Genomic DNA, 16,496 nt, shown 5'->3' with positions numbered 1-16,496 from the left:
AGACTCCGGGTGAACTCCTGCGGCACGGAATCCAGCAGCTGGACCTTTCCAGCGGATGAACCTCTCCAGCACCATCCGACATTTACTGCCGATCGATCCTACGCCGAATTCTGCGCGAAACCGAACTTCGTCTGCGGAAAGCCTATGACTGAGCTCCTACGACAAGTGGCCCTCGTCTGCAGTATTAACGCCCAAGGCACCCAACGGTAGAAGGTTCGCCAGCAACATCCGAGCTCCTCTCAGATGGATAGTTGCCTCTCTCCGCCAGGCACCTCAATCGAGCTTCGACCGACGGGCCTGGACTCCCTGGCAGGTCACAGTAATGGCCACGACTCTGCTCCATTTCCTGCGACGGATACCGCGCGCTCCACCACTCCCTGGCAGGCCACAGTAATAGCCACGACTCTGCTCCATTTCTTGCGACGGATACCACGCGGCTCCACCACTCCCTGGCAGGCCACAGTAGTGGCCACGACTCTGCTCCACTTCCTACGACGGATACCGCGCGGCTCCTCCATTCTCTGGCAAGTCGCGACAACTGACACTGCTCCACTCCCCGCAACAGGCTCCACGTGGCAGGCCACGGTGATGTTCACAATTCCACTCCACTATTCTTCATAACAAACTTCTCCTGGCCCCGAACGGCCCGCTGTCAGGCGGTTACGAACGTCGCTATCAGTCTGTTGCGCCCTCCGTCTATAAAAAGGAGATCCCAGATACGTTATTCTCTAGGCTCTAATTTCTATTTCAAAACTCTGTTAAAATTTCCGTTCGAGCACTCCATTCTTGTTGAGGCAGAGAACTGACTTGAGCGTCGGAGGGTCTTGTCGGAGCACTCCTAACTCCGGTTTAGACTTCTTTTGCAGGTTCCGACGGCGACCGCGACTCCCTCGACTCCAGCTTCTCCGACGTCGATGGATTTTTGCACCAACAGTATCCATTTATGGTTGCCTTCTTGGAATGTAATATATAGGTATGCAGGTATCATCTTGGTACGAGCATAACAGTGGTGTTCCTTCTTTCTTAAATTCATTAGTTATTTGGTTGAGGGATTGTGCAGTTGTTTAACTGAGTTCTTGTCATATAACAAGTTGAGTTTGGGTATTTTAGCCTAGGTGCTTGTTTTATGCAAGTGGTGCACAATGCTTGTTTCTAAGTCAGTTATTCCTAGATATTAAGGTGATTTCCTTTTTTGTCTATTTTGGTAGTGTTTGCAGTAATTTTTTTTCCCATTCAAGTGTGTGAAATGCTGGATCCAAATTCTGGTGATTGACATGACTGAACTGGATTTCTAGAACTTCAAGACAACTATTGTCAGACATAGTCAAAGATGGTTGAACATGTTGACTATGGGCTCGTCATACGGTCAACCATGGCAACTATAAATAGTTATGTTAAGCAGATGCGAAAGCTTAAACATTGTCAGCATTTTAGGAGTTGCCCTTTTTTTTTTTTGGGGTCTTGTCACATTGGCAAATTGGAAGGAAAATGCACCCGATGCCAGGGAAATAAGAGTGGCTGATGTATATAACAACCTTCTACTTTTCTCTTATCTCTCTTCATTTTAGTTTTCGTTTCATGTGAGTTAATAATTTCCTAGTTTACAATTTTGTTAGTTATATTTCCTCAAGCAGGTTTTTGTCTTCTTTCCTTCTAATGCATTAGTTGATGGTATTTGTTCTGCCTACATTTCTACTTTATTTATTAATTTTAAATCTTCCATCATGTCTTATGTGCTACTTGTTTCAAATCTAGACTTTAAGCCTTGGTTAAATGAATCCTACCTTTTCTTCAGAGGTTGTTATCTACCAGCAGAAGCCTGCCTTCCCTTCTGTTGGTCATTGGGGTGACACCTCCTTAGTTTCTCACTCTATGTGCTATAGATGCAACTGCTTGCCATTTTTTTTGTCCCTTTTTATTTATTTATTTTTATATTTGGTTCTTCTTGGAGATTCCAATCGCTTAATCAATTTGATGTCTTTCTTCATATTTCAGTCCTTGATGGTATTCATATGCTGAAACATTTTCACATGAGTCTGTCTTTAGACATTTTGTTTCCATTAAATACTTGGATGTTTTTAATATAAATTTATAGCTGTTGTTGAATGCTTGAATGAACACTATCTTTTTCTTCCTAGTTCATTCTGTATCAATGAGAGCCCTTGTACGTATTTGTTGTAACCATAATTGCTCAACTCCTTCGCTAGAAGGTAAAAGCAAAAAAAGAAAAAAGCTCATCTTTGGGATTCTTAAAGGCATTAAGTCTCAAAAAACCCCATTCCCTCCGGTTCTATAAGTAGGGTTCAAGTGTGCTTACTGAAACTTACACTATGTTGAATACTTGATTTGGAACATTGTGCTTTTCTAGAACTCCTGTTAACAATGCTCCTTACTAGGTTCTCTAGCTTGCAATCATTTGAACTGTGCATCCTTCCATTTCCTATATAATGATGATTGGATTATGCATACTTTTGTTTCCTATGTGTATTCCATTAGTAAATGTTTTTTTCACAATAGGGTGTTCTAGTGTGGAAAAGTTTACTGAAATGGCATTCTTATTTGGTCTCGAGTGTGATTGATTTCCTATAATTAGTTAAGTGATAGTCTTGTTTATGTGATCGGTCAAGATGTATGTATCCATGTATTTTCAATTGTACAGATGCTGTTCATGGAAGAAAAATGTGCAAAATCTCTATTTTCCTCCACCATTCTATGGGTCACTTATTGTCTGTGATGGCCCCACTCCCTTTACAATTATGAACTTTTGACCTTGTGGTTAATCAATGCCCAGTTTACCTTCCTGGGTTTGATGGGATGACAGAAATACAGGGAAGAGGAAATGTGGAAGGAATGTGGAAAGGTGGGTGGGGAAACGAAAATGTCAAACATGCCTTATGCCCCCACATTGGGGGTGTTGGTGTCATATGATAGAATTGATGTTGGAGTTGCTCCATGTATTGCTTTATCTTTTTTTTTTTTTTGGGGGGGCACATGGCTCAATATATAATCTGAGAAGATGGGGATTTCTCTCGAGGGTGAGGTTTGGCACAAAGGTAAGATTGCTCCATTGTGACTTGGAGGTCACATGCTTGAAATACAAAAACAGCCTCTCTGCAAATAGGGGTAAGATTGTGGACATCTAACCCTCCCTAGACCTTGCAATGGTGGGAGTTTTGTGCACTACGTTCTTTTAAGCCAGTGATTTTTCCAACACTTTTAGAATATGGTAAACCAACAGGTTAACTAATTGGATCAATTTTTACATTTTTCTTCTGTAGTGGCTTGATGTGACATGAGCAGGAAAGTGGTTCAAGAGCCAATTTTCTTATCATAAGAACTAAGATGAACCATTTGTTTTGTATTTTTGACCTCATTTCAGGGTGGATCTCGACAAATAAAAAAGATCTCCCTACAAGCCATACATCTAACTTTCTGCAGGATTATATATGTGTGACGTATATATGTATGCATGTGTATGTTTTATATTTGTATTTAGAGATCAGGTGTGGAATTCTTTCTACTGACTTTAAATTGAGTTTCTGTTTCCCTTCTTTCCTGCTGGGTTGGAAATTCTGTATTTTACGTATCCTTATGATGGTCCTTAGGTTTCTGGAATAGGGTAACGTAGCAGGAAGTGCTCAGATTCTATTCATTTATGGAGGTGACAAGCTTATCAGGTTATGTAATTGTGTTGACAATGCCTATAAAGATGCCCATATTCTTTATGTAGCACTGTCCTTCCGATTCATTAATTCTAGTAGGAAAAAAGTCTTGCTTCTTTATGGCTGCCTTTAATGTCTTCATCACTTAGATAACGTTCATTTTACTATTATTTAGTGCCATTCCTGTATTTCTTTGAGGTTTCTCTTTTCTCCAGTTGGTACTTTTGTAAGACTTTCTGTTTCGTTGATGATTATGGTATTGCAGTAAATCTCTTATGGTGTAGAGGCTCATTTTAGTTAAAGCCTCCAAACAGAATTTGGTAGGATTCTAGAGTCCATTACAGGCTGCAATATCTGAGCACTGATAAGCTTGTTTCATGTCTTATTTTAAACAGGGCTTGCGATTATGCTGCTGCATCTTCCTCAGGGGCTGAAGCATCTGCTCAACAGGCAACTGGGGAGTACACCATCCAAGGCTCGTCTGTTCTGTCTGATATTGAGATGGCTTGCTACTTAAGCCTCTCTTCAAATGATGATGGTGATGGAAGACCCAGGGAGTCTAATGATGGAGGAGGTGCCGATGGAGGTGGTAGTAGAAATATTGAGGATGTAGAGGTTAGAATGGACCTTACAGATGATCTATTGCACCTGGTATGCCCACATCTCTGTTTCATGTTTAACTGTTAGTTTGCTTGAACAGGACTCCATTTTGATATATTATATTTCCTCGCAGATTTTTTCCTTCTTGGGCCAAAAAGACTTGTGTAGAGCTGGCGCAACTTGCAAGCAGTGGCTAACAGCTAGTACACACGAGGATTTCTGGAGGTGTTTAAAGTTTGTAAATACAGGGATCTCTCAGCAGAATTGTAGGTTTTCTGTCCTATCCTTTCTCCCTCTTCCCCTTTGCTTACTAGTATATCTATAACTATGTAATGTGCCATTTAAAAGAACAACTTTTAGTGACTCATGGCGCTGGTGGAAGGTCCATTGGATTGCTTGACATGAAATGTGAACCCGTCAAGTCAATTTTAGAATTGTTCAACCTTTGCAATCTGTTATTATTTACTTTGGATTGTGCTGAAATAACCTAAATGAACTTAAAAAACAAACTGAAAGAGCTAAAATGAACTATGATGGCCCCACTCTTTGGCTGAGTTTGAATTCGTAATTTGCAGACATGGGACATTTTCAGTGAAGTGAAAACTGAAAAGTACCCATCCTGGTCCCTTTATTTATGATTTTTTACAAGCTTAAGAGAAATGAATAATAATTTTTGCTTTAAGTTTCTTAACTGTTCATCTGGGAGATATGGTATGATAAAAGTATAGGCTGAGATTGAAGACTTCATTATGGTCCCTCTTTGTTGTTGGTGAAATTGATAACACTGCAATTGTTCAATAAGCATACCTTGCGAAGTTTTGATCTTTGTTGGTTTCTGTATTGCTTTCTAAAGACACTTCACTGATTGTCTCTAGCATTAACCAAATTGTTTCTAGAGTTCAGCAAAACTTATATTACTCATCATGTCTTAGGTTGGCTCTATGCAATTTTCTATTAGTCTATGCTTGATACCTTGGTTCACAGAAATAAAGAATGAAGTAAGGGCTTCTTGCACATCATACATGTTGAGACATTCTACTTTGTCTTTGAGGGTGTACGAGTCTGAGATTAAAAAAAAAAAAAAACATGGAGTCTGGAGATATAAGAAGTTGGAGCTTTAAAATATAACTTGTAAACGCCATACTTCTCTTATTAGAATTGCAAGAGAAAAGTGCACTCCTTCCTGGTTGAAATTAAAGCAAATCCAGACTAATTTTTTAAACTTAAAGTGACTTGACATCTCTAAATGGCTTGACTAAATTGTGGGAGCCATACCCAGATCTAGAATGGAAAGACAAGTGAAAAAATTTTAGAAATTGTTTTTTGTGTCTTTCTGGCCTTAAATCTGATGTGTTGTTGGGCTGCTGCATTAACTTAAGCGAGCTATATTTTCTTTTCTGATTATACTCTTCTAACCTCTGATTGTAATGTAGTGTGAATCACGGTTCGCAATCTCGGTATTGGACCCAATCACGGTTCACGATCTCGATATTGGACCCCATACTAGCACTCATACTGATACAATGTTGATATGCCTAGTATGGGGGTTGGTTCTATGTACCAAGATTCAGTTTGGTACCGGTATGGTACAATGTCTAGTGTGGGGTCGTATGCAGACGTACTTTTTATTTTCTCTTTGACCTTCATATTCGTATTGGAACTTTCACTGGCAACATAGAGATATGAATAAGATGTTTATTGGATAAATGATCTTTTGAGGTTCTAGTTTCAAAATTTCGTTGTATGATTGATCTACATGTGGGGCTGGCATTGGGCCTGGGCTGGCCCGAGGCTCGTTGGGCCGGGCTACAGGCTAGGCCTGAAAGATTTTGGACCGGGTTTGGGCATAAATTTAGTGATCATATGTTTTCCGGGCCAGGCCTAAGTATATCATTGGTTCGACTTGGGCTTGGATGAGGCCTTAAATGGAGCCCAAACTTAGATTCTTGTTTATGAATTGGTTAGAAAATAGGAATGCCATTCCCAATTGTGTTATCAATTTGTTTTTCTAGTAAATATGTTTCCGATCGCTAGATGGTTGCTAACATGAGGCTACAGTGTTTCTTCAGAAAAACATGAAGCTATGATATGAAAGATTAAGCTTCAATCGGGTCCAGGTCAGCCCAATTTTTAGCCCAAATGGATAATTCAGGCTGGCCTAATTGGGTTTGAGTTGAGTGTGGGCCTGGGCTTGGGTTGGGCTCAGGTTGGGATTTTTCAAAAGTTTTGGGCTAAGCTTGGCCTGAAGCTCTAAAAAAATTTCAGGTTGGTCTTGGGTAGGGGAGTGGCCTGGCCTAGCCTGGTCTGTTTTCAGCCCTATGTACGTATGATTTTCTTTGATTGGTTGTCGGTTGATGGAAATGTATAAGCCCAATGGCTTAGATAATTTGTTTGTGGTGGACATGGCTTTAGTTTCCTTAAAATCTTGGTTGGCAATGAAACATTTTAAACTTACACCCATTATAGGAGATTGGCATCATGTCCAAGAACAGGACCACCTTGTTCGACTATTGGGGAGCCCACCCCTTTCAGGAGTAACAATCAGTGTTTTAAAATGCAGTGCATGCAGCTGCATATGTGCTCCCATATGTGTATGGATTCTCTTGACCACACTGCATTGTCCATATGTGGTACTCTATGCAGTCATACCACATATAGACCGAAAAGATGATCTACTTTGCATTGCACTGCCTCACATGTAAGCCCTCTTAGCATTTGGTGCTGCATATGCAACTCACTCTTTTCTGGGTCTGTGCAGATGAAGTGGGTTAAAGCTAATGGTTAGGTTTCTTGTTGGTTGGATTTAGATGGGTGCAATAATATTAAATGGTGACTATGTTATAGATATTCTATAACACCTTTGTGACAAGCAAAATGCTGGTTGTTATTGTTATTTATATTGCTACTATCTGTCCAAAAATATAATTATCTTTGTTGTTCTTATGATTGTATATAATATTATATTTAATTTTAAAATAGTTATAAAATAGTAACTTCATATGCAGCCTGTATACCATATATGCGCTATGTGGTCTCTTGACTACCTGCATGCGGCAACTGCCTTTTAAAGCACTGGAAACAATCCGTTGGATATCATCTCCCCTGCTGCTCGAACTTTAATATTTTTCCTGTTTGTTGACATGTTATGCCCAACAGCGGGGAAAAGTATATCTTTCCTGTTCTCTTCATGGACTAGCAACTCATGCAAGTTATCTTGAGCAAACAAAGGATTTCTGGACCTTCACTCTACTATCTGTAGACAGGTAGTTTTGTTCTAATTTGCTTACTGCTCCAATGCCTTTGCAGTTGTTGCCATTTGCCGGCGATATCCAAATGCTACCGAATTGAATATGTCTGGCATTCCGAATGCTGATGTGCTTGTTATGGAAGCAATGACTTCTCTTAGGTTTTTCTTCCTAAATCCTTGCTTCGTGTCCCTGTTCACTGTTTTCAATTTACTTATTTCCCCCTTGAGTTGCTAATAACTTACTGATTTTCAGGCATCTTGAAACTTTAATCTTGGATAAAGGGCAGCTGGGCGATGCTTTTTTCCATGCTTTGACAGATTGTCCTGCATTGACCAATCTGAAAATTTCTGATGCATCTCTTGGAAATGGCATTCAGGAGATAACTGTATACCATGATAGATTGCGCGACCTTCAGATTTTGAAGTGTCGTGCTCTCCGTATTTCTGTCAGGTGATGAGATCTCCACTCTTTTATCTGAACTCTGGTTTACTTTCACTACTTCATTGAAATGTATCCATCTACTGGTATGCTTGACACTGATAATTTACAGATGCCCTCAGCTTCAAACTTTATCTCTGAAGCGCACCAGTATGGCTCATGCCTTGCTTAGTTGTCCTCAATTACATGAATTGGATTTATCTTCCTGCCACAAGCTATCTGATGCTGTGATTCGATCAGCTGCTACATCATGCCCTTTATTGGCATCATTAGATATGTCATCTTGCTCATGTGTTAGTGATGAAACATTGCGTGAAATAGCTTTTGCATGCCCTAATCTTTGCATTTTGGATGCTTCAAACTGTCCGAACATCTCATTTGAGGTTGGTTTCATGATTTTCTCGATGTTCTTTTTAATTGATGTGTTTGTGTTGATTTGTGCTCACATATTTATTTGTCTTTACTGGAAGTCTGTGAGACTGCCAATGCTGATAGATCTAAAACTTCAAAGCTGTGAAGGCATAACTTCAGCTTCAATGTCTGCAATATCTCATAGTCGTATGCTAGAGGTTAGAGCTTCCTTTGCTAGTTTTCTTGCATTAATCCATTTGTTTCATGATATCTTTTGCACCGTTATGTTTTATTGCAGGCATTACAACTCGATAACTGTGGCCTACTAACGTCTATCTCATTGGATCTGCCACACTTGCGGAATATAAGTCTTGTACACTTACGCAAGTACAGTATGATATTGTTTTTTGTCTATACCTTTGTGAAATTATCCTCTTTCATGGGCTTTATGCTAGACTGTTTAATACTTATTTTAGATTTGTGGATTTAAATTTGCGGAGTCCTGTGCTTTCGTACATAAATGTTTCTAGATGTTCAGCGCTCCATCGCATCAGCATCACATCGAATTCTCTTCAGGCAACCTTTGTTCTCATGGGACTTTCATTCTTTCTTTGTTCTTTATTTTGTTTTGGAGGTTGAAGATTCAAAGAGTGATATTTTTTGGTTTTGCAGAAATTGGCATTGCAAAAGCAAGAAAGTTTGGCTACGTTGTCATTGCAGTGTCATAACTTGCAAGAAGTGGACCTCACTGAATGTGAATCTTTGACAAATTCAATTTGTGAAGTTTTTAGTGATGGGGGTGGTTGTCCAATGCTCAGATCATTGGTTCTTGACAACTGCGAGGTTTACACTCCAGTCTGTTTCTAGATTTTATTAATGCAAATATCCTATTCAGTTTTTGAGCTCAAATTTCAGTTTCTAGTAAGAGTGCTTTGGCAAAAGTAAGGACCTGAATCTTATCACCAATACAGAGATGTAGATTATCGTAATGGTGCTATTTTTCTTTCAACTTATGAATCTGCTTAATAGTTCATGCAGAATCGTTAAGCAGGAGAGGATTGGGTAACTTCAGATGAGTGGATTATAATAATGGCATTGGAAAGAAAGAATTATATTACCATTAGTCACTGCTTGTTTTTTTCTTTTTGCTTTTTTCACATGGAATTGATGTACAATTGACATTCTGCAGCTCTTATCCTTTTTGGGTAAAGCAACTCTTCTGCCTTAGATGATATAAATGCTTGTGTTTGATTGCCTTTGTTTGGTCTAACTTTAATTATCATCCATTTTTTGTTGTCATTTGCATGAATGATCAACTACTGCTGTTGACTACTAGTCATTATTACAAATTCTAACCACCACTTATCTCCATCATTTTAGTCATTTTTCCATATGCTGGTAGGATATCAAGCGGGACGTTGGAATGGGTACTGCCCCAGGTGTTGGGACGGAGTTGTCTGCCATCTAGTATTACGAATGCCACATCCTGTGTCATCCCCTCATTGACGGGATGGCAGCATGTCCTGTTCCATGAGAAAACTAGAACAACCCTGTAAAATCTTGGTTATAGTAATAATTACTCTAATTATTATGTTTGTCATTTAAAGTGAATTCTAAGTGATTTTTTTTTTCCATCCAAATTCAGCTTTTGTGGTTAACTCTGATGGTCATGATGTGATCCATTGAATGTTTATTCAGGGAATCCTAGTGCTCTATTGATCATTTGGTAGATTTTTTTTTTTTTTGGAAGCTCAATACAGCAAGCTTTATGAGCACTACTTCATAGCTCAGTTTTGTGGTTTTGAAATAAGATAGTGTCTTATGCAAATTGTCATTTGATTTTTCTTTCGGGCTTTTCAGTGTGCTTGTGCATTTTCCTGTGAATATATTGAGGTATTCTCATAAATTCAGTATTTACTTTCTCATGACTTTCCAGAGCTTAAGTACGATAGGACTGAACAGTAGCTCTCTGGTCAGTCTGTCACTTGCCGGTTGCCGTGGCATGACTTTTCTTGAACTCTCATGTCCAAATCTTCAGAAAATAAATCTTGATGGCTGCGATCATCTCGAAAGAGCATCATTTTGTCCTGTAAGTTGACTTATTATTAATTCTTTTCATCAAATGTAGTCAGTATTATATCTATACATGTATGCATTTCATGCCTTTGCTCGCTTTATTGTACTCATGATGATATGTGCATGCATATGTACATTTGTGCATACATCTTTGGGGGTGTGATTGTGAGTGTATTATGTACCGTGTGTTTCTTTGCTTAAATAAATGTGTATGACGTGCCTGAAGACTGTTGTCCCATTATAAGTCCAGACGACTCTGTGAATCTTCTACATTAAATTGATATGCAGTTTGATCTTGTTATCAAAAGAGTTTGTAAAAAGAAATTGTTTTGCTTATTTAATTCCTAGCTGTCTTTCTTTATGTAGTATGTAATTTTAAGTAGATTCATCATGCCCTCATCTTGTCACTGAGAAGTTCAGAACATTCCCTGGAAGAGATGAATTTCAACTGCCACTATGGGCATGTGAAACTGGAATGGTCTTCAAAAATGATAAGATGCATTCATCTGCACTATTTGGATAGCATAGTCATGCAAATGGCATAATGTTTAATTTAATGGCATGAACCCATGCATGGCATACCCACTCACTAGCATATGCACATTTGCATGCGCACGCACATGCACAAATGCACATACATACAGGAGTTAAGCTAGTATCCTACTGGTGCAGTACTGATGATTGGCATTTTTTAAATTGAGGTTTATGCTGCTGGTTATGATCTACCTTATTTCACATCCCTACAAACAGAAAAATCATGTGTTCGGAGTTCTCTTATCTTATCTATGCATCATGTGGATGAAAAATGAAGTGTTAATGTACTAAAGATATATATTGCAGACCATATAAAAATCTGTAGTGTGATATTATGATATATTAAAGCATAAAAAGTAAAATCGACTGATTTGGATGCTTCTGAGCCAAATCAAATACTGTTTGACACCACCAGATTGGTCTTATTTGATGCATAAGTATGAAGTCTTTAAAATTTTTGAGTTTTAGTTTCTAGGCAATGTATAGGATGGAAGTCATGTTTAATGATGTGGGTTTTAAATTTAGATTCTCTGTGATTCATTTTACCTCGATACAGTTGTAGTCTTAATCCCAGAGGGGGGCATTACTAGTGTAAACAAGCTGAGCACAAGTAGGCTGGCATCAGCTTAAGCTTGAATTGAAATCAAACGTGACCAGCTTGGGCTTATTATCGTAGAGCCAACTCTAACTTGGCTATGTGGGTCATCAAGCAACGTGGGAAGAGGATAAATGGTAAAAATGCTGACTACTGATTACCATGGAGGTGAGGAAGCCCTGATGATATTATTGGCATGGGTGGAGGAAAGGAGGCTTAAGATATCGAGAACTGCTATCTCACTTGATGTTTTTTTTTTTTCTTAAATCAATTCTTCTGCCAAAGATCCAGTGACCAATAGCCTGATCTAGAAAACCATTGCCATCATTGACCTTGGCCTCATCATTGTCATTCCTGTAAAACCATGAGAGGAAGTAGGAACAGAAGTTGGGAGCCTCATTTTGAGTGCTCTGGTGGGGTAGAGGCCATGGTTTAGTGGTTAAGGTTTGGCATCGAGAAGAGTCGTCATTTGAAAAAGGAGAGGTGGGAGGTCAGAAACTGCTCTAGAGGCTTTTTTTTTTTGGCTGAGGTGGGGTGCTGCAGTTGGGAGAGATGGGGACAAAGAGAAGATAGAATGAGAGGCAGCTTGAGATGAGATACCATGATTGTTGAAAGACAGAAGTCAAAAGCATTAGCATATAAAATATCTTATTGATCTAAACCATCATATCTTATTCCAGTGGTCACAATCTAACAGTTTTAGTTAAGCATCAGTCATAGTTGTTGGATTAAAAGTAACTACCGTGTAACATTATTCTTTACATCAAATTTATTAATTTTATCAACTGATTCTGTAATTGCCTTTACCTATTAGTAATAACCAACACACACACACACACACACATAGTTTATTTGTTCGTATTTCGAGCTGTAGTGAGCCAAACATGAGCTAGCTGGATTCAACTCATCACCCTCAGATCTTGTTTAGGCCTCCCCCCCCCCTCTTCCACATGCACAAGTATGTTTGATCTTGTGGCTTATCTGCTTGTGTCTGGTCTTTCACTTCTTTCTAGTTTTTTCCTTGTATGAATGATCTCTGGAAATGATTGAATGCTAACAATTGTTCTGAGTGTTAACCAAATATCTTTTTCCAAAACATTCTAGGTTTGATAAAATGAAATTGTTTATTATCTCACTTTGTGTTTATACTGACCGGAGCATTCACTGTAGGTTGGTCTTGAATCACTCAATCTGGGGATATGCCCAAAGCTAAGCATTCTTCGGATTGAAGCTCCAAAAATGTCAAATTTGGAGCTGAAGGGCTGTGGTGTGCTGTCTCAAGCATCTATCAATTGCCCTTTGTTGACATCTTTGGATGCTTCATTTTGCAGGTGGTATTTTATTATGCGTGTTTTTTCATCATCTGTTATTTCTGCATATAAGCTGATTTTTCCTTCTGTATACAGGCAATTAGTGGATGACTCACTGTCTATGACAGCTGCTTCATGCCCTCGTATCGAATCTCTAATCCTGTCATCCTGCTTATCAATAGGATTTGGTGGGCTGTCATCTTTGCATTGGCTTCGACGTCTGACCCTATTGGATTTGTCATACACTTTTTTGATGAACTTACGGCCTGTTTTTGACACTTGTTCACAGTTAACGGTGAGTCTATTGGATTGTTGGAAACATATTCATTTGAATCATTAAAATTCTTACTTCCATTTAAATATTTAAATAATTTTTATTTGAACACTAACTTGATTGAATTGGATTATCTTAATTTAATAATACTTTAACTAATAATTAATGCTGCTTTCTTTTGAATAATGTTGCTCAACATGCTGTATGACTGTCTGTGATCTCGTTAGGTTTTAATATTTTGTGTAAGAAGTAAATGTTAATCTGCTCCACTCTATGAATTTTCTGACAGGTTTGACTGGAGAATTAGCCATTTAAATTTGTAGTGCCACAGAACACAAAAATATCAAACTCTTAACACATTATATACAGGAGGTGCAAAGCCATTAGTTTGAATTTCAAACATCAGAATGTTAATCTACCGCTAAAGGATGGTGTAATATATCCTGTTTGTATGAATGAGCAGCAATTTTCATCTATTTTAATGCCATTTCCTTTTCACCATTCAGAAGCATTTTTGGCCTTTATGCCTTTTATAAACTGGGAAATGTTGTGACTTCTATTTCCTTCCTTTCACAGACCCTAAAACTTTCAGCCTGCAAGTACCTCATTGATTCGTCTTTGGATGCTCTCTATAAAGAATGTGCACTTCCAGCCCTTTGTGAGTTAGACTTGTCGTACTCATCCATCGGGCAGTCTGCAATAGCGGAACTACTTGCTTGCTGTACGAATTTAGTTCATGTGAACTTGAATGGTTGTGCGAATATGCATGAACTTGTTTGGGGCTCAAATGATTTCCATTCATTGGAGATGCCGAATGATGTTTGCCCACCTAACCTTATGTTCTTGAAGAAGGACAATGAGGCTTTCAGAAAATCTGAGCATCTGCTCGAGACTCTTAACTGTACTGGATGTCCAAACATTAAGAAAGTTCTCATTCCTACTATGGCTCATTGTTTTCATTTATCTAAAATAAACCTTAATTTATCCGCAAATCTGAAGGAAGTGGATCTTGCGTGTTTCAGTCTCAGTACTCTAAATTTGAGGTTTGTGTTCCTTTCGAGACTTCACTTGGTTCAATATCAGCACTCTAAATCTCTCTGTTGATATTTTATGCTTTGGGTTATTTAGCAATTGTAGCTCCTTGGAGATTTTGAAGCTTGACTGTCCAAGATTGACAAGCCTTCAACTTCTGGTAATTCCTCTATCCATGATCAACCACAAAATTGTTTACAAATACAAGACCTACATGAAAGATACAAAATTGTTTACAAATATAATACTTATCATAAAACATACATTGCTGATAGCTGTTTCAACTGATGCTATTTTCAGTGCTTTCCTGTATATAATCTTTGTTTTGAAATCAAAACAAAAACAATTTCCTTCACATTGTATCAGTCTGGAGTTCTAGCTTTTGTCCATGGCTTCATGGTTGTCATGGTTGGGCTTACCATTTTCATGGACAGTGTTTCTTGGACTTGAAATTATTTTGTCTGGTCTTACCTGAGTAGACTTATCTACATCTTAAAGGCACCTCTGTTATCTGTTCGGCTTTGTCTAAGGCTGTCAACTGGTCATCTTTGAAGTCGCGGCATGCAGGTGTCTGTTGTGTCACCCAATGGTGAACTAAATATTCGCATAACCATCCAAATTGGAATAATTATTGGGGTCCTATCAACTGTCTACCATATGAATCCATGGTCACCACCTGGCCATTGCATCACAATTCTTTATGTCATGGAGTTTTCCATGTTACTTGATGCACTGGCACATGGCAATATATGAACACCTGCAAAAGTTTTTCATGTGCATACTGCTGTTCAAGCCATGTCTGGCTACGTGACAATCTATGGTGTGAAGCTGACCTGCCTCCTTCCGGCTGGTTGGCATGTCTCTCCTTGGCACTTGAGTTGGGGAGAGGTCCTGAGTTTTGACTCAGGATGGTGGCATTCCCATTGTTATTTTCAAAAGCAATTCATGGTATGAATTGATCTTGCCATGTTCATAAAGGGTTTTGTTCATGCGGTCACCTCTCTGTTTCGCTGTTTTCTGATTTAGTCTATAACTATCTACTCATAATATCCTCATGCTATCTCCTTCTAACAGTTTTTTATTTTAATTTTGGGTAAAATATGTTTTACAGGCTTGCAACATGCTGGCTGTGGAAGAAGTAGAAGTTGCAGTATCACACTGTACTATGTTGGAAGCCCTCAATGTCCACTCCTGTCCAAAGGTGAGATTTACGTGATTAGTTGCTATGCATGCATTAAATTTGTACACTATCACAGGTATCATGTGAATTACACCTTTTTTTTTTTGGGTTATTAACCTGTTGTTCTGTGCATTTTGTTTCTTTCCTGGACAGATAAATGCTGAGGATGTTGGGAGATTACGTGTGGTGTGCCCTAGTCTGAAACGCATCCAGAGCGGCCAACCGATGCAGTAGCATTAATCCTCCAGATTATCAGCGAGTTCTGTAACATTCATTTCTCTTGCAGCTGGTATTTTAAAACTAGTCTTTTGGAGTTCTAATAACTTATGATGACCATTGGTGCTTTTGCTGTACATACACCAAGTGGCATTGCTTCTTATTTGCTCTTGGCAGCTTTGCTAATATAAGCGCGTGGTAGCCTGTAGAAGAGCCATACGCAAGTGTGAACAAAATACAGTGGCATCGTTGTGTGTGGTTTATATATGTGAAAATAATTGTGTAGTTGGATCTGAAATGATGGTATATGGCATTTAAGATTATGTTCATTTCTTAGTGTCCTCAAATTGGCTGCTTTTAGCAGCATTTCCTCATAATATCATGTTTGAGGTGGCTGCTCTGCTATCAATCTGATTTGAGTGATCGTGGCATATCATTGCTGGAGGCTGAAATACTTTATGAGCCTACGTAATTTTGAGGCTCCCAAATGTATCTTTTTGAAGGATGAGGATTCATAAACCCTTGCCTTTTTCCAGTGCAGCTAGTGAGAGCTTTGTAGGCTGTACCGGAGATTTGCTTATGGACGGACTCCCAAGTAGACTGAAGGATGAGGTGAGCTCTAAATTTTTAGTTTTAAAATGGCTCATCTTCATTCTTTAATGGAGACCGTCTGATTCTTATGATTGGGCTGTAGGACTTGATTTGGTGAATTCTAAACACTTCGAAATGAGCTGGTTCATCTTGGTGCTATTTCTTGAGCTTTTGAGAGGGGGTACCGGCTATAGCTTCACTCTTTTTCTTTGATTGGATGAGTTGTTGTTGGCTGGCTCAAGAAATTGTGATTAGGTCAATGATTACAACACCTTCAAAATTTTGATGCATTCAGGTGGTTCAAGCATGCACAACTTTTTCATTACCAACCTTGGGTTGTTTGTTGGTAATGTCACCCTCCTTGTCTTGTTGCTTGCTTTTCTTCGTTT

General features: G+C 38.8%; 1 protein-coding gene across 3 annotated transcripts in view; it reads left to right on the top strand.

Annotated features, from left to right (window-relative positions):
* LOC105056437 (F-box/LRR-repeat protein 15) overlaps nt 1–15,845 on the top strand; it is a 28,913-nt gene extending 13,068 nt beyond the window's left edge. The window contains exons 3-19 of one of the 3 annotated variants that reach the window (XM_073247735.1): nt 854–973; nt 4,058–4,313; nt 4,396–4,528; nt 7,569–7,668; nt 7,763–7,960; nt 8,061–8,331; nt 8,419–8,517; nt 8,598–8,686; nt 8,776–8,875; nt 8,972–9,142; nt 10,236–10,388; nt 12,675–12,835; nt 12,911–13,109; nt 13,665–14,131; nt 14,217–14,280; nt 15,232–15,321; nt 15,454–15,845. In XM_073247735.1, coding sequence (XP_073103836.1) covers nt 854–973; nt 4,058–4,313; nt 4,396–4,528; nt 7,569–7,668; nt 7,763–7,960; nt 8,061–8,331; nt 8,419–8,517; nt 8,598–8,686; nt 8,776–8,875; nt 8,972–9,142; nt 10,236–10,388; nt 12,675–12,835; nt 12,911–13,109; nt 13,665–14,131; nt 14,217–14,280; nt 15,232–15,321; nt 15,454–15,534 — 2,752 coding nt within the window. In that variant the 3' untranslated portion in view covers nt 15,535–15,845. The remainder of the gene's footprint in view (nt 1–853; nt 974–4,057; nt 4,314–4,395; nt 4,529–7,568; nt 7,669–7,762; nt 7,961–8,060; nt 8,332–8,418; nt 8,518–8,597; nt 8,687–8,775; nt 8,876–8,971; nt 9,143–10,235; nt 10,389–12,674; nt 12,836–12,910; nt 13,110–13,664; nt 14,132–14,216; nt 14,281–15,231; nt 15,322–15,453) is intronic. The other 2 variants (XM_029267952.2, XM_073247736.1) reach the window with 2 other exon arrangements.
* Nucleotides 15,846–16,496: the final 651 nt, after the last annotated feature.

This window comes from Elaeis guineensis, chromosome 13 (genome assembly GCF_000442705.2).
Source record: "Elaeis guineensis isolate ETL-2024a chromosome 13, EG11, whole genome shotgun sequence".
Taxonomy (NCBI): domain Eukaryota; kingdom Viridiplantae; phylum Streptophyta; class Magnoliopsida; order Arecales; family Arecaceae; genus Elaeis; species Elaeis guineensis.
This window is presented reverse-complemented; position numbering and strand designations above follow the sequence as displayed.